General features: G+C 39.9%; 1 protein-coding gene and 1 long non-coding RNA gene across 2 annotated transcripts in view; both read right to left on the reverse strand.

Annotated features, from left to right (window-relative positions):
- The window catches only part of PELI2 (pellino E3 ubiquitin protein ligase family member 2), an 84,008-nt gene that overhangs the window by 43,764 nt on the left and 12,441 nt on the right, over nucleotides 1-27,803 (reverse strand). The window contains exon 2 of the mRNA XM_067295130.1: nucleotides 13,515-13,644. Within this exon, the coding sequence (XP_067151231.1) occupies nucleotides 13,515-13,644 (130 nt within the window). The remainder of the gene's footprint in view (nucleotides 1-13,514; nucleotides 13,645-27,803) is intronic.
- On the reverse strand, nucleotides 5,734-9,279 carry LOC106484661 (uncharacterized). The gene is made up of 2 exons (XR_001292609.2): nucleotides 9,187-9,279; nucleotides 5,734-6,507 (listed from the first exon to the last, which is right to left on the reverse strand). It is a non-coding gene; the product is annotated as an uncharacterized lncRNA (long non-coding RNA).

The following is a 27,803-nucleotide window of genomic DNA, read 5'->3' on the forward strand; positions in this document are numbered from 1 at the left end:
GCTTTTTTTAGATATTACAAAGCATCTCCAAGCAGCAAGAAGTGGCATTGTCTTTATATTTTTGGCCAAAAAGTTTGAATTGTAATTGAGATGTATTTAAAAAAAAATAATAATAATAATCAGTAAGAATATAATTCCATCTTTTAGAGTATGGGGGGGGGAAACCCACAGAATTAATAGTTCAGTTTAATTAGAACCAGTCACTCTTCTGAAAGAGCATGAGTTAAACTCTACTTCTAGTGAATGCACCAAAACGGCTCACAGCTAACTCTCCACTGTTAACTGATGAAGGATTAAGAATGGTAGTATTGCCACAAATAGGAAAATCCTCTCCCAAATCCTCCTCCAAGCAGTGCTCCTGAGAACAGTTTAAAAAACAACCCCCCCACACACACACACCTCACAGGAGAAAAAAAATAAAAAGAAAAGACAGACAGAACCTGCCCTTTGTGGTAGCTCATCATCCAGAAAGTTTAACCACTTATATTTAACAGGAAGTAAGTACCTTTAAGAGAAAGCATGAACAGAGCCATGCACAATAAAAATAATTTTTGAGTACAGCATTTGCTTGCAGAAGATTTCCTAGACTTCAAAAAGACATAAGAAATATAGGACTCTCGGCAAAAACACAGATAAACTGACTATCCAGACACACCTTGAGCGTCTGGAAAAAAAAAGATTTACTTAAGGACAATAGATCACATGAGGCTCCTCAAAATATCAGACATGTACTGTACCCAAACCAGTTACCTCCATCTAGAGTCATCTTCAGATTGAGTTAAGTCTGAGATTAAGATAACTAAACTGGTATAACTAACCGTACACATAAGATTTCTAAGCTGCTACAGAGTTAGCAGAGCCTTGATGAAATCAGCTTGCTCTCCAACAGGCACATGCTGCTTGGTACAGAGCAGGTGTATAACCATAGGTGTCAGCCTCGGACCAAACCCCAGCCTTAACAGCCCCATCTGACCCTCCTTCAGTTACCTCCAGAAGTAGGAGCTGCTAACACAAATAGGTTGTAGGAGCGATGAACTATCCCCACTGCCTTTGAGCACTGTTGCACTAGATAAAAACTAAACACCACAAAGCAGCATATCGGGAGCGGAGCTTGGACAGAACTGTTATACTTACACCGTAGCTAAGCATTACGTGGCAAACGCTAGAAAAGAAAGGATTATGGCTTCATGGAAACTGTAGCATTTGTTTGTTGATGCAGAACTATCATTTCTCTTGGTATCTGCACAGCCCAGCAACCCTACCTGCAGCAGGAGATGTTCCATAAGTCCTCTGCTTTTCAGACATTTGTTTGAAGCCACCCAGCCCTCTGACCTAGGAGGGTGGCTCTGTATGCCTGTCTCAAAATACAAGCACGTTAGTGCTTTCAAAGTTAAATGGGGTGAGCTCCAGTCAATGAAAGGAAACAAATCACTACTTGAGTCTGAACTATTCAGTACATTCATACTGCCACTCTACACAATCATTTTCCCTCGTCACCCATATTTGGTATTCGTGTGTGTATTTTAATCACTAAAATCACTGAAGTTCAGTCAGGCTATTTCCTACCCAGAGTTCCTGAGCATATACTCGTGCTGGCACAGAGAAAAATCAGTGCCCTAATTTTGTATCGTGTGAAGTACACCTTCATTAAGAACAGAAAGCGACTGCAGGAAGGGGAAATCCCTCCTCAAGGTGACAGAAGCAGATGATGCAATGCCACTGCTTCACCGCCACTATTATGCAAACTTGCATTTTCAAAAGTATTTCTACAAAGTAGAAAGTACTACTTGCAAAAGTAGTTCTACAAACAGCAGAAAAAAAGGCAGGAAGTATGCAGATATTAGTACAGTGGGAGATTAATCCTAGACACTAAGGACTAGAAGTGAATTTAGGATGTTGCAGAGATTTGGAGGAGAGGAGCAGGTTGGCAGTATAATAGAGTCAGTATTAATTATAAAATACCAAAGAATAGGACTTAAGAAAACTTTGAAGGGGAGGGAGAAATTAGAAGGAACACTGAGTTATTAGAAGTTTAGCAATCCAGCTTTCCAAAGCCAGTTTTCCATTTGGAACAAAATAAGAGCAGCTGTCCACGCCTGAGGAGAGGTCAGCTGCGTTCCTGGCTGCCTCCCACCTGGACCACCAAGGCACTTCCTTACTCCTGACCTCAGCAGAAGAAGACTCCTCAGTGGGCTGAAGCAGAAAGGGTGTGGAAAAATAGATGCTAGCATAAGAAAACTGGGAGGGGAAGAGAAAGAATTTCTGCATATCTTAAATAATAGTGGGTTTGCAGTCACTATCCTATTCAATATTTCCTCATAATCTGATCTGTAAAAATTCAAAAACAGTAAGGAAGATTTAGATATGAAGTACAGTGCCATCAAACGCGCATCTTATTTACCCATAATTGTTCAAGACTTTTTTGTCCATTCATGCACTTTTTTTGTAAGCATTCATGCCTTATAGCTAAAGAACTTCTGCCTTAGCAACACTCACCAAGCACTTAAACCTCTAGGGCAAAAACACCCCTCCTGCAGTTCCCTCAACCATATGATCTCCCCAATTGCCTCTCCTGGAATTCTAGACTCTGAAGGACATCGCATGTGTCACACAGTTCGTTGTGATCTCTCAAACTTATAGGACAGCACACTGTGTGAAACACCACATTTATTTTTTACGAGCTCATTAAGAAAAAAGCCACACAAGTGAACAAGCAAACGAGGGGTTAACCACTTTGCTGTAGACTAGCCCAAGTTGTCAATTCTATAGCTATTTAATTCACTAGTTTTAACAAGTTATCAAGTTAATGAATTGGCAAAATCACATGCTTATGAGCAAAAGTTTCCTAACCGATGGCAAGACTGCTCATCCTTCCTGCTCCGTCATGATGTGGGCATCCTCTGAATTGCACCAGGAAGCATGAGAGCCTCAGCAGTCCAGCTGCTGGCGGATCCGCTTCGAAGACTGTTTGGGTGAGCTGATATATTTGTACCTCACAGCTAGGAAAGTAAGGGCTATATCACCTCTGTTGGTCATTTCAGTCCCTGGGCAAAAGTTTACTTAATTCTGAAGAGTTTCAGTCGGGCTGATCAGGTACTAACAAGCAGTTACCTACAAAACTGCCAGGATAGCAGACCTCGTTCTTTTTTGTCCTTGAGTACCTGGCGTACATTTTGCTCGCGCTTCACCCTAATAGTGCTACTCCCAGAATACATTAGGTCTTAGCATGAGCGGTGTGTTAGGCCCAAGGCCTGAGCAGGAGTCCACAGAAGAGTCACAGGGTGATAAACAGATGCATAGCCCAAATATCGGAAAGCAAAGAGTTTCAAAGAGAGAGAGGTTGGTTGTTTAGGTACGTGCAGTCAGCTTATATCCATCCATACAGTTAGGGACTCCACGCAGATCCAGTTGTGGGAAGAAGGATCCCAGACTCCATACTCAAGCAAAGGACTGAAAGACAGCTTTCCCCAAGTAGAGTCTCCAGATATTTCAGCAATAGCATTGCATTACGCTGGTGAAATGCAACTGCAGCCAAACTCTGGAGTGGAACCATTCTGCAGGAAGGGTCAGGTCACTGGGATTATAAAAGAGAGACCATGATGGGTCTTAACACAGCTCTGAGAATGAAGTCACCTGAACCGGTATCACCAAACCTTTGGACACTTGTGGTACAGATAGGCAGCTGCTGGTCCTATGAATTTAGTCCCGTCAATAAAAAAAAAAAAAAAAAAAAGACAGCATAACTCAGACTCAAGCAGGCACGCAGCTTATAAAGAAAGGGATGGAAAAGGTGGAATAATATCCCAGTTCAGGTGAAATTAAGCCTCAGCAACAGCAGCTGCTTAGGAAAATACAGTGTCTGGGGGCAGGGACAGACACTAATCCCTAGAGGCTGTAACACCCACCCAAAGGGAACAGTTTCTACAGAGAATTCCCCAAAGTGCTAGAGAACAAGCAGACTGGTTCAAAAAATAAATAAATAAATAAAATTGTCTATCAGGGATGGGAATATACTAAATTCAGGTCCCATAAAGCCCTGACTCCTGGTTTAGAAGGAAACTCATTACTTGCAGAAGCTAGGCAATGAAAGCAGCAGCTGAAACAGCTTCAGTCTGTGGGTATACAGCAAGCGTCACCATCACCTGAAGTCTAATCCTACAAAGCAAAGTGTCTCTTTAGTTACACTTAACTGAGACTTGAGATTAACTGGCAATAAAAACAAATTTGCCTTGCTGCAGAGCAAGCAAAAGCCCTGTTTTATGTCACCAGGCAAGTTGCAGGTTCTTTTTAGATGATCTGCTATCAAGGACAACATCCCTCACCGAGGCTGAGCAGCACTGTTGCAGACATAAGAGCTATCCAAGCTGCAAACTGGGACTGCTTTGTCATCTAAGCCTCAAATCCATTGGAAGGTCTGGAAAGAGAAGCAAAATTCTGCAGGTACAAATAACTATAACAGGCCCTGGAACCAAAATTCCTTTGGTCACACGTGAGCCATGAAAAACCAAAGACATGTTTGTTTCTCCTTTCTTTACCCTGGGTTAGGGCAGAATAGGAAGAAAAGCTTTTCTCAGTATCTCAAGTCAAGAAAAGAGGAATAGTTCCAAAAGGCATCTCTGGAGCCACAACAGTGGTACTTGTGGACGTCCGAGGCTGAGAGAATAACGCCAGGATAATCTCAGTTTGAGAAGAGTCACTGTTAAAACACTGGTCCGATTCTCACGAGCCACCAGTCAAATACCAAACCAACAGTCACTAGAGGGAAAATTCAGGGGGGTGGGGGGGTGGAGGAATGGAAATCTGACTTCAGTCTGCCAAATCCGCAGTTTTTCAGCATGAGATGGACTAATACCCCTCCTTGCTTAGCAATATCAAAAAGCAAAAATGACAGTATCCATCACTTCCTGGCTGTGGTGAACTGGATATAAAGCTCACGCTTGGGTTAAGTGCTGGGCCTGCAATGAGCTTCCTCAAGTCAAAGTGATAGGCATCTGCTATTACTGAATTAGTATACTTTAAGTTACCTCTGTCTTCTACCGCAGGCATTATCTCATACCAGGCATCTGCAGAGTCCTGAACTTCTTGAAGTACTGGCAGAATCACTACGGACAGTGGACACATGCAGAAATTAAAGACAAGTCTGTACAACCACACATGCAGTCCTGCATGGAGGTCATGTAAGTACAAGCTCTGATGCACACCCAATGGCCAGACAAGCTTGTTTTCAGGGAAGGACAGCTCGTGAGATGATCAAAAAGAGATAATGATCTTGTGGAAGCTAAGCCTAAGTGCTAAAGAACTCCGAATTGCTCCTATGAACTCCAGACACAGACAACAATATTTCTCCACATAGCACTAAAGAGCTTGGAGCATTCAATGAATTAAGCATCATCATAAGAACTTTGCTGGGGACACTCCCCTTCTACGCAGATTATCCAGATAAGGTACTCCTTATTCTGGCCCTAAAATCTTTGTGAGGCTCTCTGGTGCTGAGGAGGAGCAAAACAGCAGGCTTCCAAAACAAAGCAGTCTTGCCTCCAAAATAAAGCATAAGTACTTCTCAGGCAAAGACCTACCGGCTGCGGAAACAGGAACCTTTTAGTCTTACAAGTCAGACACCCTCCTAGTACTTCACTTAGGGAACAGACAAAATCAGTTACTCATTTTACAGATGTACTCACAAAACCATAAATATTTATATTTTGTTCTTTCCATCAACACATCTCAAAGCACTCTGGAAAATAAGTATTCTTTAATCTGTAAAACAGGAGTATCAGTACTTAATTTCTTTGTAAAGTTTTTTTGACCATGAAACTTTAATTACTTTGTGTTTTCAAAATAATTGCTGCTCCCAAAGTCTAAAGTCATAGGAGTCCTATCCAGTGTTAGATGCAGTTCCAACTTCTCTATTCCAGAAAAGCTGTTCCGTACTGCTGTGACTGAGCACATTTGGGGGGAAAAAAAATGAGGTAGTATACAGTGTTTCATCCACTTAAGGCAATTTCACTTGGGCATTACAGTTTGAGTCAACAGAAAAAGCATATACATCATTACATCCATGTTCCTCTTTTCACCGCATTTTCTTTGAGCATGAAACAATCTAATTCATATCAGTAGCAACAGATACTCCAAGGATCTTCAGTTTCACTAAAAGAGGATAACAAAAAAAAAAAAACCAAACAAACAAAAAAGGGCACATCACCTTACAGTAAGTCTCTTCATAGTGCCAAAAGATCTGTTTTCAGTTCCTTGGTACAAGTCTCAGGCAAGGACAGGTTCTCTGTGTAGTAGACGCTATGAACCTACATTCTTCAGAAGTCTAGAATCTGACTGTCTCTTTATGGGTGCTTTGCACTTCAAAGCTGATGTGAAAGTCAATACTTCAGGCTTATGTAAAAGTCTCCCCATGACAGAGCAAAGTTTCCAAAACAGCAGCTAGGAATTCAGGTAATACAGATGCTAACAGTCCAAGAGTCTTTTTAGCAGCAGCACGACCCACTCAAACATCTAAAACACAAAAGCAGATTGTCATTATGATTTAATACGGCAGGGAGATTGTCACCTAGTAATGCCAATTTGCTTATCAGCATTGCAGTTCAGCATTAAGTGCCATGATGTGTCACTCCCAACTGCCAGCAAGTTGAGAAAGCAAGAGTACCATTCAGGCATAAACATTTGAATCAAATGAAGCTGCATGGACTGTGGCTAAACCAGTTCCAAGCTCCCTCTTAAACTTTAGGAAAGTTCAGACTACTCAGCTGTCAAGAGACATGTGCTTCCAAGACCAGATCAATTCCAGCCAAGAGTCTCAAACAACAAATGTCTAACAGGACAGAACATAAGCACTGCACTAGGCGGTCAAAAGCTTCCACTCTAAATCCTTAGAGCAGGGAAATTGTAGAAACCAGCCAAACTGGAATGAGTTAGTTTTAAACAAGTCATCCTGTACAAAGCTTAAGTAGTGAAATTCTCAGCTTTCACTAAAACGAGTGGCTCTGCTACCTACAGTGCAAATCCTATTTGTAGGTTTTCCTGTGGCTAGAAGAGCTGAAGATACTCCCTGCTTAGGCACCCAAGGTTGGCAGTGTCTGACCTTACACTACCGCTTTTTAAACTCAGCTGGGAAACACCGTCTGTACTTTAACTAGCTATCCATTTCCACAAGACTGAATTCCCCCTGGTTATTTTCAAAAGGGTAAAGGAAGTTGCAAACTGATAGAAATTGTGCAGTGCTGGCTTCCTAATGAAATGAAGCAGAAGTGTGCGTGGGGAAATGGATTCCTCCAGAGTTTTGTAATGCCAGCCATGGTGCTCAGCACACTTTCCTCAGCTATAAAAGGACGTTCAGAAATACAAGCAGAACCTGCTCAAAATATTGATTTAGAGCAGATGTAGTTTGAACTGAGCTTTAAAGGAAAGCATTTTCTGATCTTTTGTCTATCCTCTGAAGGGAGAGTGTGAAAAGCAAAACAAACAGTGTTCAGGCATTAAAAAAAAAATTGCTGAAGACCTCAATAGTTTTAACCCCCCTTCCTTCACTAAACAGATGGTTTGTGTTAGAAAACACTGTAGAATGATTTTTCCAAGGCCTCTGACATGCATCCTGCTCAATAAGGCCCAAAAGCTCACGAAGAGGAGCTTCAGACTGGGTTATAGTTGATATTTATCAAGTCATACTAATAAAATTGGTCTAACCTTTTTCTTCTATCTAACCATTCCCTATTACTTGCAAGAGCAAAGAGATAGGGACGTAGTATGTTATGATGTTTATTTAACAGAAAAGGGCATTCTACGCTGATGCAACTATTATTCAAATAGACCCAATCTGATGAGCCAAGAAAAAGCTGCCTCTGCACAACTCAGGACTCTGGAGATACCTATGTGATTAAGTTACTTCAGAACGAATTAGTGTTCCATGAACTGATTACACCATAAATAACTCCAATGGGAAAGAGAAGTCACTGACAGAGACAGCATCCCGACAGCATCTGACCTCCATAGCTCTCATCTAGAATGAGCACCAAAAGCTGCATGTTCCAGAAGGATTTTTGTCCTTCTTGCTCAAAATTCACAAAGTATTTCAAAGCAGAAACAATATCTGCATTAGATGACTAATTGCAGGAATCCTACTCTTTCATTTTCTCTAGTCACCCAAAGCACAAGTTACAGCTCTCTCCCCTGACCCAATAATCATTCGTATGGCTGTATTTTGTTCTTTTTGAGCAGCAGCATGAAACTTGATTAGAGCGGCAGGAACCCAGCCAGTGCCTGTACAAGCTGCTGTTGTGACAGTAGGAGGCAGAAGCCAACTCGGCAGGTAATTGGACCTGAAGTCAGAAAAATCTTCCCCAGCCAGATTGAAACAGCAGTTTCATAGGGGAGAAAATAAGCTGCCTTTATCGACCACAGGTTACCAAAAGAAAACTTTGATCCCAAGAAAGGTAGGCGTAATATCAAGACACACCTCCAAAAAGGTATAAGGGTTCTCTCTCTCTCTCTTTTTTTTTTTTTTTTTTTTTTTTTTAATTAAAGTTGAGCTCTGTCAAGTCAGTATTAACACTTGCATTCTTGCTGGTTATTAAGCATAAAAGCACATCTGATTGTTAAAAAGGAGAATTTCTAGTGCTTACTAGTAGTATTCTCCTGCCCATTGACTCAAACACTTTGGAAGGTCTCAAATAGCAAGCAAGCTAATTCAGCAGTTTCCTGCCTACTGCCAGGATAGGATTCATTCACGTGTCAAGAGTAATCCAAGGGAATCCTAGAAGGCTAATGTCAACCCCTGAAGTCTTGTGCACACTTCATGTTTCCTGATGTCCTACTTGGCACTACTCAAATGCACATGGAGCTCCTTGTTAATGTTTTTAACCTATTCAGCAACAAACATCCACAAAAGTAATTTGAAAGCATTAGAAACCAATGAAGAGATTTAATGTATCAAAACCTAGAATCATGGGGGGACAACATGACTTGAGTGCTCAGTATTGCCAATAATTTCATTGTTAATACATGCTACCAGCCCTCCTCATACGGAAATAAAAGAGTTCTCACCACCTAACTAACAACATGCAACAGGAGTTAGCATTGACTACAAGGAGGAGGAAACAGCAATTTGTATCCAACTTATACTCAAAGTAAGGGATCACAGAGACACACAGTACCAGGAAAAACAAATGCGGAAACTACCTTAGTGAGTGAAGACCCAACTGTGTTTGCACAGAAGGAAAGCGTTAGCCTAACAGCCTAACGAACCAGAGTGGGTGTGTATGGGAAGAGGGAGCTCTCTGCTTGGCAGAGGTTGGGATCAGTCTTATTTATACACCTCTTTATGGCTAAGATCTGTAAGAAAACTATACCATGCTCAAGTATTATTCTGCACAAATATTAAGCTGGTTTTGTTTTCAATTACAAATACCTCTTTCCCTGCCAGATACACGTGCCCATTTACCCCAGACAAAAAAAGAACAAAACAAACAAAAAGACCCACCCACCCGGAACTCCCCCCCCAACCATGCCCCCTACACACACACACACACACGCACGCACCCCTACTCAACCCAGTTTCAGGATCCCATCATTCCCAGGCTAGTATTCTGAAACCTCACATCCCCCTCTCAATTTCAGTTTGAGGCTCAGTGGAAGAAAATTCCATTATCTTGGACACCACAGCACACCCAGCGTTGAGTTCCAGAGCATCTCTGTTGTGTGCAAAGGGCAACAGTTTAACAGAAAACAAAAAAATAACAATGCTCAACCAAAAAAAGAAAAAAAGAGCCTCATTCACAAAATCAGAAGTTAGCTGTAAACAGCTCTAATAGCATGAAAATAGAAGTCAGCAATCCTAGCTGTGTCATGATGAGTTGTGACCAAAATCCGCATCTAGAAGTTTGGTAGTCTGAAAAAGGTTTTCACAGACCATATGATCAGCTTTGATGACAGTCTTCCTCTTTGTCAGGAGACCTAAGTCAATGCATTCATTTTTTCGGGTTAAAGGCATGCCCGCATACACAAACAAACAAGAGCATGAGAATTTTAAGCATCCTTTCTTACAATAATACCAATTTTGTCCCTGCCAGAAAGGTCCCTCTCAAATAAGTGTCCTGAATTCTGGAAAACAAGACACTAATTAAATCTGTGCTTAAGCACCAGTCAGGGATTTTATAAAATAGGTTTTAAAGCCAAATCCATAATGTTGAAGAGATGTATGCATACATTTTAACTGCATGCTGAAAAAAAACCTTGCGACTTGTTACCCCGTGTAGTGCTTCCCCCCAAAATATACCCATACACCCTCAGTAGGCCAAACAGTTCTAAATTATCTTCTTCAGCACCTCCAGAAGGCAGAGCGGCAAAAAACAAGCACTCCAGTGGCAAAAACAAAAGGCACTGATTCATATGTAATTATCTCAGCTAAATTTACTACTGAAGCCATCGCTGCTCCAGCTGTCCTTGACACCTGCATAGCAGGGACAATGGGACATGACAAGCATCCTCTTAAGATCTACTGCAGTTTTCAAGCTGACATACTGACTTAAATTGGCAACAGTTTCTGTTAAGACAAGGGCCCCAAAACTGCATTAGCACAAAAGCAGAGATGTACCTTATTCACACATCCAGGCCACAGCAGTGACACACGGATGGAGACTGTTTTCAGCCATCTATGTTAAATCAACATCAGTACCCCCAAGAATAACTTTTCTTTCTACTCAAGGATTCAGTTTATATAGCAACAGAGAAGCAAATCAAAACAAAACTCAGGTCTGAAAAGTTACAAGAAAGGACGTAAAGGAAGGAAACTTGTTAATATCCTGTGCAGTGGAAGTTGCCACTGTTTTTTCTTCCCTAAATAAGGGCTAGACTGAAAGATTGAGAGGAGAACAAAAATTCTGGTGTCAAGTTGCACATTATTTTCCAAGAACAAAGCAGCTCGCTCGCTCTCTCTCTCTCCCCCCTCAATTTGTCTGTGTTTCTGGAATCATTTACAAAAGCTCTATGCAGAAGCCATTCCTAATAAAACTGATTTAGGCTCTGGTTTCTAAGATGTCAGAAAAGCCTATGAAAAGTATTTTAAAATGTAAACGTCCTTTTTTGCACATCTGAAAGAGAACTGCAATCCACTGCACCACTGTTCTGGCACACGGCCACCAGCCTTGCCTTAGACAACAATATAAATACACAAAAGCTCTTTTGTAAGGGTTCAGAGAAAGTGCAAAAAGAGTACATTCAACCTGACATACCCACCTGAATCCAAATCCTCAAAGGAGAGGCTTTAAATGTCTCAGACCCTATGCTATCTTGATAAGGGCACTAATTTGTACAGCACGTATTTTTATCTACACTACAATAACAACGCAGATGAACATTAACCAGATACCTTGTGGTGTCTGGCAGGTGTTTAAATATTTTCAAACTCAAATGCCACAATACTATCTGAAGTCCAAATGCGTAAGATTATTCTGTGAGAACATGAGTATGTTTCCAAATACATAAAATATGTTTTTTCATTTATTAAATTTTAAGCAACAGAAGAGAGTTTACCAATGCACGCAGAGATGCAACAGGCCTTTCTTTTCAAAAGGGCGATTTCATCAGTAAGATTCAACTCAAATAGTTTCATTTTGAAAATAGGACAAATATGTTTAAAGAAAGTTTTAAACCAAAAGACTACATATTTATCTACACCATGCAGCAGCTGTACAATCAAAAAAACACCACACACAAAAAACCCACAGCTCTGGTATGCTATATTTTGATAAGTTTAGGTGTATGGTATGTATTATAAAAGAAAACAACATGTTATACTAATTTCTTTGACAAACTTTCACTGTTAAACAACAAACAGCCGGAAACAATTTGAAATTAAGATAAATATGTTATTCTTCTACCACTGACACACAAAGTTTGTGATTGTAGAACTCTGATCAATAACTGAAAAGTCCTGCTGCGAGCTACCAATAGACTAAAAACATTCATAGCCATTGCAGTATTGAATTACACCCCATATAATAAGATTTCAACTGCTTCCATTCAGGAGATAACCATGTTAATGACAGCAACCAGCCAGCAACCCCGGCATTTTAACACTGCATTTACCTCTACAGGGGAGCAAAGATACCAAGCCGCACATTCAAGCAGTGACACACTCAGACCAGAACTAAGGTTCCTAGGCAGAACTTAAGACAGCCCAAGACCATGAAATATTTCCAGCATACTGTACACAACTCTGAAAAACAGTTTTTCCTATCTAACTGTTGCCAGAGGGCGGAGGAACCACCGTATCTAAAACGCCTCTTACAAGCCCAGGCCACATGTTCAGGGCTACTGAGTTAACTTAGATAACCACACAAAGTCATATTTGACAAACCATAACTCAAAGCAAAAAATCTTCAGACTATTTATTTATAGAGCTCCAGTTCTAAAACATCCTCAGTGAAAGCAGAGGTTCTTACATTCAGCTACCTAATTCCCCCAACTTTATCTGCAAAACAACACCTGGAAGTGCAGCCAAAACATAGCCTAAGATTCCAAAAAAAGCAAGTGTCCCAGTTTAACACCTGATGGTCCACAACAACCATGAATCCCTGGGTTCAGTAAAGCTGTAGCTAGCATATAGTTTTCTATAGCTTCAGTCTAGACTTGCTCCAGGACTTCTCAGAGATCTAGTCATGCAATTTGAATATTAAAAAAAAAAAAAAAAAACCTACAGTATTTTGAGGTAATGTACAGATCACAAGAAATTAGCTTCAGGAAGAACTTATTAGTCTGCAGGTGGCAACTGTTTTGCAGTTATTGAAATACATAAGAGTAACACACGTTTCTCACAAACCATTCACTTTGGCGAGTGTCACCACAGAACACTCCCTCCAAGTCAGGGAAAATTCTGATCACTCTTCCCTTCTGGGAAAAAGCGTTTGAGAGAGGAGAGAATACGACTGTTCACACCTTGAAATATGTTTGGCCCCCAGCACATTAACCCAGACAGTTCTAAAGAGCTGTTTGCTATGCTAGTGTATTTAGTTTGCTGCTTGTCCTCCTTCACCTACACTAGACTTCAGGTGGAAACATATATGCAATATCATTATTAGCAACGCAAATGAAAGATCCAGAAAGCTCACACTTTTTTTTTTTAATACCAAGTCACTTATCTTTGTGAAGAGGTAACAGACATACCAATCTTATACTTCACTGAGAAAGAAGTTAAAAATACTTCTTGCATTTGCATCAGATTATTCTGACTCAGATAACCAAACTGTCAGCATTAGTAAGCCAGCTTTCTGAACAGGGGCAGAAGGGTCAGACTAACTCATACCTGAGGTTAAAGACTCTTTAAAATCAGTAACTAGATTAAAGATAAATATCCCCAGAAAGAGAAGCCACTGTAGACTTTTCATCAAAACAAATTTTCCTGATTATCACAGAAAGAACTGGCAGCAAGACAAATCAGACAGTGGTATTACATGAGCTGTTCTTGACCCAGGATCACCAGAAAATGGAATTTTCCCACTGTCGCATACCTTGGATGCTTGGGGCGTAGAAATCACATGAACAGTGCTGGGCTTAACTCCATTTGCCTTAGGTCGCTTATAGAGGGCAAATCTGCTTTTTCTGCGTCCTCTGTCACCATTAGGGAGGGAGCCATTATACCTAGAAATAAACAAATAAGTTTGGAATAAAAAAACAGTAATTTGGAATACAGCAAGAGAGATCAGCAATCTGGTTACGTCAGCCTGATAATGTCAAATACGCGGTTAAACAAAACAAAACGGGAAAAAAGTAACACAGCCATGGTAAGCTGTTTCCTAGAACTCTAAGTTACCGTGCGTGTTCCAGCTTTTTTTCTCTACCAATAGCTTAATTTTATTCATCATTAATACAGTCATTAACTGCAGATGAAGCATTGAGTTTAACTACAGCAACGCTTTTTCATGTTTAGAAATAAAGGAATTTGGAAACACAAATTTAATTCTTGTGTCCAATTTTAGAATATGGGGAGTTTTAGAAACGTTTTTACCTTACCATCCCCCTCCCCACAGCTCACACAGAAGAGAGGAGGAAGAAAGACCTAATTAAGGAAATTCAGGGGCAAACCAAACTAAGTGAAAGGAGAAGAAGAAAAAAAAGACTCAAAACATCTAATCCTAAAGGCCTGATTTATTATTAAGGAAAGAGGATGCAAGTGCTTTTGATTTATGTGAAGATATTTGAAGACTCCTTAATGACTTCCTTTATCAGGTGTAACACAGAGCCTTCAACAGTTCTTTCATCTGCCTCTGAGGACAGAGCCCCAACCGATTAGTTATCCAGAGAAGCCTTCAGCCTCAAGGGGACATAGATCCTTCCCCAAGGAAGGAATCGCCTAGAAATTTCTTTGCAACATTTAAGCATTGAAATTCCATCCTGACAAAAGATTTAAGAAGGGCAGATGCTTCTCATCACAGCAGCTTCACGTATAATGTTCCTGACAGCTTTCAACTGGTCTATGTAACATCTCTCAGGGTTTTACTTTACTGCATAGACACCTCTTCCATTCCTGATCCTCAGGGATTTCATACCTTTGCCTGAAGAACTACAGATGTAGTTCCACTTATACATTTCAGTAGTCTTACTGGTGAAGAATATTCTATACTGGATCATGGGCATTCCTCCCCTACAGCCTTTACAATTAAAAGCTAACATTGCAATGAGGAAAAGAATCTGAAAGAGATGGAAAAGGAAGTTTTACAACTGATTAGTTCCCTGGAAAGCAAAAGAAGTAAATAAATAAACAAATGAAAAAAAATTTAGGAGAACTCAATGCCTGTTCAGGCAAATACTTGGAGTAGTTCAGCTCCACATCTACCACAGCACCTGCAGATTAAAAACATTTCATCACAGAAGGCTAATGGTCTCCCCACAGCTCAGGCCGTAAGAGAAGTTCTGTGGCAATTACAGACTAGAAAAAGCAGTGCACTAACGCAGAATCTTACCTTTCTTATCATTACCGCTTTGTATAGGTAATTAACAGGTCTGCGTAACAAGGAAGTGTACTTGGAGATTTGGTTTTTTTTTAAAAAAAAGAAAACAAGAACTGGAAAATATGTAGGAGATCAAACAGAGTGGGCTCCTTGTTAGGGCTCTGGAACGGTGCCCTACAGAAGGCTTAACTTCCACAAACGAGAGCTTGGGGTCATGTGGGACAATAGTTTAAATTTCACATACACATTTTCTGAACTGCAGGACTGCTGAACATTCATGAACGCAAAGGAGAAAAGGTATGAGATAATCTCAAGCTTAAGTACTCTAGAATATAAACGAAACTTTTTTCTCTTTTTAATATATGTTTAATACATGATCCCAAAGACACCCAAGAAGTGAAGACCTTTTCAGCTGGGATGCAATTGAACTTGTTCCCCCACTCCCATTTTCATATGGGAGATAACATATCTTTCTGGAAAATAAAAAAGATTTGCCAACGGTGCAGAAAAACAAATGGAGTAAATCACTCCAATTATTTCATGCCAGGCCTGATAGTATCTGGAAATTTGGGTTTAACCCTACACAAGAAGAGATTATCACTCAGTTAATACAGTTCGTCCTGAAAACAAAACAGACCGATTCCTAGAAAAAAGATTGATTTATATATATATATATATATATATATATAAAAAAAATATACACATACATACACACACACCAGTATGATCCACAGGCAATCTAAATACAAGCCCTTAAAATTCAAATGCCTTGATTCTGCAACTTGAATCTTAGATGTATACAAATTCTTTCTTTCAAAGACACTATAATACCATGAAATACGCCAGCAAGTTTTAACTTGCCTAAAGACAATGTTCTTTTACAAGTATTTCTAACCAAAAATCTGAAAAAACAATACCTCCTTATGAAATCATATATAACAAATATCATCACTAGCTTTATATTCTGCAATTAAAGATTTTTGCATTGTATAATAGTTCAATAGTACTGAATTTAAGTGGCTCCATTAACAAAAAAAAATTAGTCAAGTGTCTCATGTTCACAAAAGGGTTATAACCAGAAAAGGCTATTTGATTTCTTTTCAGGTCTTTTGTGGGATTTAAAGATTAAAAAAGAAAAGGGGAGAGAAAGGAAGAAGTCACTCAAGGTTAAAAGGCCTTTTGGAAACTTTAAATAGGAAGGAAATGCAAGCAAAGTAAAAGTTTAATTCATTCATTTGTCCTGATCAGCACTGACAGGTTTTCCTGAAGGGTTTTTTTGTGACAATTTTTAAATTTCATTCTCACAAAAGGGCAGGAGGATTTCATGACAGTCTTACCATTTGTTACGCTTTAATTACAAACCTGCAAGTTTTATTTTGATCTCACATGGGTAAAAAAGATAGGACAATTACTAGGCGTACATATGGGTTTGGGGGATGAGGGGGGGGTGGAAAATCTAGCATCAAAGACTTGTTTCCTTCCTCTCCACAGACAGCAGATGCATTTGTTTTTTCTAGGCCAGGATTCTTGCTCACCACAAACCAACCCTCCCTGTAGCATTTGGGCCCCACCTTCCTTACCCCTAAGGAACTGAACAAGCTACATACCAAGCAAACCATTACTGCTGTCAAGGGATCTTGTCAGCCACAACAGGACCTGTACCCACCCACTCACAGAGCTCTCTGCATGAAACCTTACCCAACTTCTCTAACCTGTTGGAAGCGTGCAAATAAGATTGTTCTTGAGGTAGCAGACCCACACTGGCTTCTCCTATCCTTCAGGTTTTTTGAGGTCCCAGCATAACTGAGCAGTGTCCACGTACTGCCTCCTGTGTGAGCAACAACTGTCCTATTTCAGGTAGCAGCAGTGTGGAACTGCACAGGAAAGAGCAGAGGCAAGACCAACAGCCACAAATTCCCATCACTGAACACTAAAGGCTCAGGACTCCCCTACAACCAAACAGGAGCTTCAAAAATAAAAGAGAAGCTGCATATCAGATCTTCTCACAATCCTTCTCAATAAGCATGGGCCCACTTCACTTCTCTCCACACCCCTCCAATAGCTACAGAAGCCTGAGGCAGCTTAAGGACAAGCAAACTTCACAAGATGTCCAACATTACCAAAAGAAAACCTGCAACAGAAACTGTCCTCCACCCCACTAAAAGCCTAAACTTGAATTAGGAGAAATCAAATTTCAGAGACAAGAGATAATTCTGAGAACATCCTGCCCACAGGCAGATCTAAGGGGCCACTTCTGAAGTTCTCCAGATGTTCCAAAACATCAGAACACCACATGTGGAAAGAGGAGTCCTGTACTTTTCGAAACGTTTCTCAATGGCAGCAGTACCAGGACAACTAGCATTATGAAACCTCATGGGAGAATTATCTCCCTTGAAAGCACTATTCCTCACAAATAAGGGAGTGGTGCTGGCATAGGCTACAGGCACCATAATTAACAAAGCCAGTTTCCTACAGATTTACATCAAACAGTTGATGATTTTGGCATATAATGGAATGCAAACTCCAATTAAGTTTTTTCCCATGGTTAGGATACATAGTAAAAGCCTCTCCTCTGCGTGGATTTCCTGGTGTCTAGAAAGCAAGAACATACATGTTCTCTCCCACAATGCGAGGACCCTATTTTCCTCAAGTCTGGTAGGAACCTAGCTGACTACGTCAGAGACTATCAACAGCTTCTGAATCATTCGTATGATGGCTTATTACATAAGGCTTATTTCTTCCAGGAACCAGACTTAGCCAGTGGTAAAGAGTAGACCAAACCTGTTATTTAGGAACAAAGCTAGAAAAAAAAGTGCACTTGAAATCAAACTTTTCTAGGTGCACTTGACCTGCACCTAGAAAAGTCTGATTTCAACTCAGGCATGTTGTCCCCAAGATTTAGGAGAGTACCTACTAGATACCACACATAAAAATTGGCTACATAAAGTCTCTCCTATAATGCTATGAAAATAGAAAGTATCATAAAACTTAAATACCATTATCTTTCCATACCTATACAGCCTAAGAGACTACAAACAAGTAGGTAATTTTCACAGGTCCCTTTTGCTCCTGGGCAAAAAGGAATAATTTCACTTTGTCTTCTTCAGCTCCTACTAACAGCTCTACTGCATACGCAGTCACGTATAGATGCAAACCATCTCCCATTTCACAAACTCAACTTTGAGCACGCTGCATGCTACGGTTCAGTTGCTACAACAGCTCTAACACACCAGAGAAAGCATATCCTCACTGTGCTAAACAACTAAGCTGAAGAAGTATTACTGATAGCTTTCATCCTGAAGTCAGACTTCAGTGAATTTTTCCTCCTCTTAAGTACATTCTACTTCCTTGTTTGGTATCATACCGTAGTATATACTCAGCACATACCAAAACAACAGATTGTGCTTACCCCATATTTTTACCATCACTGAACTAGTGTGGACCAAAACTATTGCCAAAAGCAGCGGTCTCACCTTTCATTTGCTATTTTGTTCCAATGCTATTTCTCCTCTCCCTGGTTCACATGAATGGGAAACAAAGCCAGATTTATTTTTAAAGTTTTAAACCACATCAATTCATTGCTCTCTGATTCACTGTAAGACCAAAGAAGCACTTATATCAGCAACAAGGGAAAAACTGCACAGAGGGCACAAAAGATTCCTTTGGCAGTACTGCAACTCTACAGGTATCATGATACCTACAGCATTAGCCACCTAAACCTTTATTATTCACATTTGCGAAAAGCTCTGGGTTTGGATGTTGCCAGTGTAGGCTAAAATCCCAACTAATCGGAAAGCCCTCTTCCGCTGAAAGAGCCAACACTTACTCCCTTGAAAACAAATTGAAAGGAAAAAGGCCTCAAAAGTTTATATCAAAATACAAAAAGAAAACTTCAACATATGCAACACTGACATAGGAATATACGAACTGATGTCTCCTTTAATGTCATACCATTGCCACTATTTCACACTTTGCCTCCATTACTCCTCTCATCAGCTGGAACAGTTCATTTTGTAGAGATTTATTATTTCAGGAAAGTAACTTGAATGGTTTGGGGATTTTTTTTATTTTTATTTTTAAAGCACATTCTCTTTCAGGTATGTTTTTCTATATCAGACCTTCACAAAACAACCTGTTCCTGTCTGCCAGTTATTTGAGAATTTCAGTTAAAAAGGACAATGAAGTTATTCTCATAAACTTAATAGCATTGGGAAGTGTTATCAACAGGTAAAGCAAAGATAGGTAGTACTTCCCTACCAACAAAATAACATTGGTTTATTTCTCCTCTGAAGTCAGTTCTCAGCTACCGTGCATTAATATTATAGATACTAGCTCAAGCTTCCAATTAAAACTGAATTAATTCTAAGCTTGTTTCCATGTGATTATTACATGCATAAAGAATTAGAATTCCAGCCTCGGAAACAGCCTCCATCACCAGGAGTAGTGTTAACTGTCAGCCTGCTCCTGTAGCAAAGCTTTGGCAGTCAGTCCAAGACTACTACTTGACAAACATTTTAGTGCTTCGTGGATGACTGCAACACATTGCATCAAAAGCCTCTAATGTAGAGGTTTCTTGCCAGATACTGCTCTCCCACCCACCCAGGACCGTTTTTTCCATTCTTCAGAGGAAGCTTAACAAGACTAGACTGACCAGGAGGTTCCCTTTCATCTTCCAAAGATGCAATTTCCCATTATATTGCAGATATCTTTGGCAAAATGTAGTTGCTTGCTATCACTGAATCATAGAAAACAGAACTAGATGGGATTCCAAAAAGTCATCTAAGTCCACTCCCAACTCAAGGGCTTGATCCAGTCTGTCCATGACATTTCTCTGTAAGCAAGTCTGAAAAGCCCACCCCTGTAATGAATGTTCCATGCATCTTCAACAGATGCATCCTAGGGCTTCAGCATCTTTAGAATTAAAATTGTCCCCATGCACCAAGTGAGGGAGATAGAGATCAAAACAAGCCTACTGTATGTTTTGCCAAACCCACCAAATTAAAAACCTATGTTCTTTTCCTCTCCACAGCAGATTCATGGGCTTGAAAATTTGAGTCCCATCAGATTTGTTTCCTTCTGAAGGAAAACATTTGAAGGAGTTACAGCAGCAAAATAAAGTAGCTTTGAGTAGCATTTTTGTTGCTATATTAACTGTAGGAAAGCTTACTCATGATTTACTCAAAGCTTCTATTCTTGGAGTAACAAGAGCCACTGATCCAAGACAGGGGACCTTCACTTTATGCAACCTTGGAGTAAGTCCAAGCCTGTTGGACTGTATGGAATTTACATAGTTCCACCTCAGACTCCACTGGCCAAGACATCTCTATAGGAATAAATGCCTCCTAACCACTCTACCAGCAACACAGCTAAATAAAGCAGTCTTCCTGTAGAGCAAGAAAATCCAAACCAGCAAGTTCTAAAATCCCAAAGAATCTCATCTCTTCCTCCAGTTAAGAGGACATTCAGGATGTTTTGCATCTCTGAACTTGATTATTCCTGAAAGGGATACAGCAGAGTTTGCTAATTGCAATCACAACTAGCTTTTTTTCCTAGACAAGCGTTTATTCTTATAACTTGCCTTTGTGAAGTCAATTTACCATCATAAAACATCATGAAGCATTCACCTCTTGAGTACTTTTAGAATATCTGTTAGTGTAGTGATCAATACTGCGTGTTCACCACAAGCCTTCAGTTCCCAGTACCAAATTTCAGTACTGCCTGCCTTCCCAGTTTACTGCAACCAGTACAATCCTAGAGCCTTCAAAGAGGTTACAGAGGTTCAGTGAAATGCAGACTGACCTGATAACCCATATAGTTATGAGGCAGAAGAGCACTACTTGGCTTTCAGAATGGAGGCCAAATTGGCATGGTCGGCTCGTGATTAGAGATAATTTTTTTCAAATAGTCTCAGTTTGACTATCAAAGTCTGGTATAGATATGGACTCCTACAAATCTTTTACTACACTTCAAAAGTTACTCCTAATTGCTCCCAATACCATTAGGAACCTAGTAGTAATCTTGCATAAAAGCTGTATTCTAGGCTTATGGTGCTTTTATCCTTAAGTATAGCCAGCCTCTATGTCTGATCACAAGCGTGGATTAGCTTAACACCTGGTTAAAGGGTTATGCACACCATGACAGAGTCCTTCAGAGGTGCCTACAACACATCATATACGCTAGAGAAACTGCTTTCCTCCTTCATGGGGTATACAAACTAAGTTGAGCCTTATCTACTGAAAACACCACGAAGTCACATGTGAAGTAGCTGAGGTTCTCGTGGGGGAAAACATGCTTTTTCCCCTGGTGTTCAGGGCCAGAACTGGTTGGTCTTCTGGTTCATGTGCTCCTCACTGGAAAAATATATAAAAGCCTATTCCTGTCTGCTATAGCCTCTTCCTGCCCTTTCTTAAGGGATAGTAGAAGCTGGTAGACTCGGGTTTAGGTTAATGCATGGGCTGTTTTGTTGAACCATTTATCTCTCTATACATTCACCCACTGTCAGCAGGACTGAATGGAAAGGCAGACTGGGAAAAAACACTTTAGTGCTAACTAGCATTAAAGGGAATGAACAGGTCAGTACCAGGTATATTCTCCCAATTTACCCTGATACAACATAAAAATAAAAGTTTAAGTTTGATTTAGAGAGAATGAGTATTTAGAGAAAATAAAGTAGATTATTTTGTAAGCTAAACATAGGAGGATTATAGACAACTCAAGAGAGTACACACCTGGTCTACATGAACTTCAATCCATCTAAAAAGGGTTAAAGGACACAATCAGGCAGCAAATAGCAAATTAATTGTGCAAGAACTAATTTTAAGTAGCTTTAATTATACTACAGATCCTGTTTGCTTCAAAATTCCAAAACCCTTCTGTTATTTCAAGATTGTCTCCCTCACTAATGTGAAAAAAACCTCTATAGATCAAGAAAATATAAGGAATGCAACCAGTCTGAAAGTGAGGAACAGACGAATCAGGGCATTATTACTAAAACTACTTGTAACACAAAGGTTGAGCTCCAGTCAGGAATGCAATTTTGACCCTCATGTGTAAGCTAGTTGCCATGTCTTCTGGGGTGGAGGGGGAAAAATTACTACAGAAGCTTCTTATAACTCTCTTCAGTCAAGGTTTTGTTAATAAGCCAATTGTTACTTGCCCCAGATTTTTTTCCTGGAAAATACTTTGTTACTGCTGCTCTTGTAAAATCAAGGACAGCAGACCTTTCCCACAGCTTCTGAAAGACAAGTTTCTGTAGAAATTTCAGCTGGCACTGCAACCTTAGTTTAGTAAAAGAAATTTAAGATCTTCAACTGCATGTATTAATGACAATGTGGAAATAGGGATTTCAAGACGCGATAATGGAGGATATTTGCTGTGTAATTTTCTGAATGACAACTATACAAACAGCACAAGAGTTTGATTTAGTGCTAGCACACTAGAAGAGCCTAAAGGAGGATGCTTATGTTGAACGCCAGAGCATCAGGATAAGCTTCAAGTAAAGCAGTCAAATAACCTGACAGTTCCAAACAACTCAATAGCTGGAAACCTACATAGGCAACCCAGTTAAACACTACAGTCAGACAGGAATGAGCAGTCTCACCTACAACATATTTCCTAGAAGTCATCCATAACCATGAGATGAGTATGGAAAAAGAGCAATTGCCTTTATTAAGGAAGCAGAGGGAAAAAAAAAACAAGGGGGAAAAAAAAAAAAAAAATCACACAAACATTCAAGATACTATCATATCAATTCCAACATAAAGTAACATGCCAGAAGTAAGAGCATTAGAATGCAAAGGGTTTTTTTTTTCCTTTTAGAAAGCAAAGGGTAAGAATCAGTTCTTTCACATAATGACTTCCTTAACAATCCTTATTTCCAACCTTTTACTTCTCCCCTCAGCATTCATTTAACAAGGAAGCAATTTTATTCAGTGCTTTAAGCCCATCTCCAAAGCTGTCAACTAAAACCATTCACTACTGCATAAAACCTACAATGCTAGTGCACAGAAAATGCAGGGTATAAACTAATCAACTTCATTTCAAAGCATGCTTTTTATTCTAGCTAAAAGAGCATAGGAGATAGGCAAAGCACCATGTTTAGAATCTTCTTTCTAACCCCAAATCTCTCATATTATAGAAGAAATGCTATTCATCCAAGAACTATCTATAATCTAGCCAAATGCCACTGAAATTGTTTGATACAGCATTTTGTTAAACTAAATATGGATAAATATGATAGAAAGTGAGATCTAGCTTTCACTATATTCAAAACAAGTCAGATGAACACAAAATCCCTTTCAAAGGAAAGTACAATGCACAGCTGGGTTTTGATGTAAGAAAAAGTACTGAAGGAGAAAGACTGTTTATCCAAGACACCACAGACTTTGGATCCACACGCTTTTATATGGAAAAAATTTACAGACTCCCTTTAAATACCAGATCAAAAAAAGCTGTAAGTCTCAAAATTAAAACAAATTAGATTTCATATAATGTAATGGGACAATAGACCTCAAAATACACCTGCTCTGACATACCAAGCATGCTTCCAACCTATCTACCTGTGCTTCATACATGCCTGAAGATGCAAAAGCAAACTATTCAAACTTTAGCCTGAGGAGCAAACAGGACTGACACCATGCTATGTCTGAAATGTCACTACATTAGACATTATAGAGAAACTACATTTGATTCAAACAACAATTTGGGCCAGACAATTCATTTCATGAGCAGCCAAATGCTCTAAAACATTATTATGGACAATTTGACAAGTCACATTTTCATAAGAAAAAGCACTAGTTTTCTTATAGCTTCAGTTATCTTCCAAATACAAACAGCTGTAATATCATTTTTGTGATTCCATGGCCAGGAAGTTCCAGGATGTTTGTTACTTGCAGCTTTTTCAAGGAGTCAAGCATGAGAAGGATCTTCCAAGGTTCACTCCAGTATCATTTAGCTTAAAGGAGGAGAAAGTTTGTATCCATTTTGCGAATACAGGTGATCTCACAGGCAGTGTATTGAATACGAAGTGAAGCACTCAAATACTGGAATCTGACCTGCAACATCTTTGTCAAATCCTATCAATTCTAGCATCCCTTTTGCCTTCCCACGGAAAAGGCAGCCTTATACATGCATAGCTCCCTGTTCAATCCCAGCTGTATAGCAGAATCCCAAATATTTGCATCTGAAACAGAAAATACAGAATCAGTTTTCCTTCTGTACTCTGGCAAATACCACAGTCTCTCTTAACACAGCAGCTTCCTTAATATCACTGGTGTTACATGATCATTGTCAGCCACAGTGGCACAAGCTGTCTCAGACAAGATAATCTACTTCATGGCCTGCTCCAAGCAGATTTAGACAAAGTAGGCAAAGAGAAAAAATGAGGAGTTACTTTTCTGCCTTCTAAATCCAGCAAGAACTGGAAGTGGCAAGTTTCCAGCTTTGACACATTTTAGAAGGCTGCTCCACTACCACCTAGGACCAGATGCATCAACCTAGCTGAGACTCGATCTGTCATTATGGTTAACATGCAGTATTCTGTGACAGTTAACGTTAGAGGCGTGTGCTTTTAACTCTTACTCTCCGAACAATACAAAAAGAAGAATGGGCATTCTGCGAGGCAGAAGTAGCAAATAAAACCACAAGTGAGAGGTAAAGAATACACAGGAGGCTGGAAGAAGAACTGCACAACACAAAGTCTAGAAAACACAAAGGAGCAATGCAGTGTTACACTTAGAATAGCTGACAAAAAACCTAAGTAATACCTATTTTTTTGGTAACAGATCTGTTAGGTGCCTTAAAAAAGGCATACAGGAGGAATTATTTCTTCCCTCACAGTTTAAAAAAAACTGCCTGAAACCCACCAGATCAGTGTGCACACCGTAAGTAAATAAGAACTATTGCATAGCTGAAGCTACCTTTCTTCTTTTTTTTTCTGAAGTCTTTTAAAAAAAAAAAAAAAAGCGCAGAAGTAAATACAGTAATGCAGAGAACTAGACTTCAATACATCTTCTTCAGTCTTAAAATGTCCTGACAACTTACTAATTCACAGCAGCCTTGGTCATTTGCCTTTATCATAATCCATAACAAAGTTAATCAGTCAGTCACCTCTAGCCAGGAGAAGGTTTTGCAAGGCTGTTAAATATTTACAGCTGATCAGCAAAACTAAGTCTGATCTAAATAGCTTTGAGATAGCAAGCCTTTTCAGTTCTACACTTCTACCCACACAATACTTGAGATTTTGTTTCTCTTCAAAGGACTCTCCAAAAATATTACATCAGAATAAACATGGAACCTTTAGAGAAGCTTGATCTCAGAAGATGATCCCATAAATACTTACGGATTATGATGTATCTGCATACACTTCCTGAGTATGAATCGGAATCATAAGTGACATGTTCTCCAAGTCTTTCATGCCTAGACCCACAGAGATTCTGACCTCCAGAAGAACCTCACTATGCAGCTGCTTGCAATCCAATCAATGGCTGCGCAAACAGGAGATTTTGTATGACCACTGTCTGCACATAGGCAGACACTCCATTTTCAGCGCTGCAGCAAGACAACGTTTGGTCAGATACAAGTTTATCATGCAAAAGTGCCTTTATACACAGATGCAGCCATTAAAACCCTAAAGCCATACTTGAAGGCTCGGTAATGACAAAGTTTCTTGAAGAACCAGAACTTCAAAAAAAAAAAAAAAAAAAAAAGTACTTGACTTGTACTGCTAATCCAGCCTGACTAATTTAGTTAGATATTTTACATACTGAAGTTCCATAAAATTTGTATTTATACATTCCAACAGATATTAAGTAATGTGCATAAGTGGCATAGTGGTTTGTAGAAGAGAAAACAAGTTTAAAACCGCATATAATTCTCCTCATAAGTTTCTTCCTTTGGAAGTGCAGTTCTTTCTCAGCCAAAATCCACAAAGACAGTCAGCATACTATTACTATTTTTGTTCCCCAGCTTTAAAATCAAGGCACCCCATACATTTCTCCTTACTTATCTAGATTTCTTTGATTTTTAAGGCAAGGGAGCACTACAGGGCAAACCTGACCGAGATAGCAGAGGATCTATCTAAAACAGTATTTCCCAAAGCAAAGGCTGTAATTCTAAACAGCATCACAGGACCTAAAATTAGCATTTGCAAGCCAAACAAATTCAGCTGTAAAAGTAAGGCTCATGAGCCCAGGACTGAAACTGGAAGCGGATTCCCCAGCAAAACATAGTCCGAAAAGAGCTAGTTCAGAGAGAGAAAAATAAAATAATCAATTGCAGCTGGTTGCCTCAGGAGATTCCCTTTTGCCCTCAGAAGTTTTTGTACCTGACATCACTCCTCATAAGTGCACCTGGGCCATGAGAAGCTGTTATCAACTGGATGGGGGAGTAACATGACAGTAAGAAGTTCTGCAGGTCCCCCCCCACCCAAGCGTGTGAGGATGCCCAAGGACAAATACAACCTACCCACAGTCTCTTCCCTTTTTACATGGGTTTTGCAAACACCTAAATTCTTGTCTCTTTTCCCTTGTCCACACAAAGAGATTGCTAATATATTATAGAAAATGAAGAACACATTCCCATGCTACCCTGCCAGTACTTTGGCATTATACCCATAAGACACCAATTGTAAAGCTCTCCCATAACTGTTTTATTTTCCTCCTACAGCCCTATCGAAAACAACAACAAGAGCAGTAGCATTTGCTTCCATTATGTGGAAATCTCTTGGTAGGGAGGTGCCTTTGCTCTCCCATCTTGAAGGTAGCAGAAGACAGGAATACCATATGGAAGCATTCACATCCCATCAGCCTGTCTTAATATCTCAGTCTGTAAAATTTAGAAGTGTATCTTCTGGAACTGCCCACTATAATGGAACAAGCTCTAACTCTGCTAGAGAGACAGTCACAGTGGAGAAAACGCAAACAAACTTCTCCTTTTGGACTTTTGGCCAAGGACAAAAATCTTCATCTAGGCTGTTTCATAACCACTTGGAAAGTGCAACTTTCCCCCCTCCAGAAAGTTTTAAACCCAAAGTGTTTATTGTGTATGTTGAGTAACACAGAATACTGGTCTGGCTTCTGAACTGAGCTCATACATGAGAGGTAAAGCATAAGGCTGCTGAACTACACGTGACATCTGCAATTCCCAAAACAAAGTTTCGGGTTTTGTTTAAAATACCTCCCAAAAGCTGGTTTTCCAAGGCAAGCAGACACTTGAAAGAGTTGGTCTTCAGGGACCTCTTTTTTTCCCCCCTAAAAAGAACAGTTAGAATCCAATTGATCCAAAGCAGCACCACAAGACCAGCATTCTATAGAAATTGCTTCATGGAGTACACTTCTCATTAAGGCTTTTCTAAGCCCTTTTCAAAGGCACAGCACAGCGCCTTTGCATAGAAGACTTTCTGGTAGTTATTGGAGTACTACATGATGAACACATTTACTATACCGAGTTTCTCCTCACACCGCCGGGACAGAGGTTATGGTGTGACCCAGGCTGCCAGTAGGGTCTCTAACACTGTTAGGCATCCACTCCTCTTCATACTAGTTATGTGCAGTGCATCAGCCAAAGCTGATGTCGCACCAGTATGACAAGCAGTAGAGGCAAAGCAATAGCAGTGAAAAAGAACAGTCATAAACAAGGCATGTCATGATCCAAAGAACCAGCAAAGCATGATTTCCTCTGGGTCCACGTTTTGCAGTTGGATTCCTTCTTTGTCTAGTAAGTCGACAGCTCCAATTAAGTTTTTCTCAGAGGCAGGGCAATAACAGTCACATGGATTCTCTGATGTCCACCAAAGCCAGGCAGTGGGGGAATTCGTGCTACAGACTTTCCTCAGCAGAACACAAACAGCAC

The sequence above is a fragment of the Apteryx mantelli genome, chromosome 4 (genome assembly GCF_036417845.1).
Source record: "Apteryx mantelli isolate bAptMan1 chromosome 4, bAptMan1.hap1, whole genome shotgun sequence".
Classification (NCBI taxonomy): Eukaryota; Metazoa; Chordata; class Aves; order Apterygiformes; family Apterygidae; genus Apteryx; species Apteryx mantelli.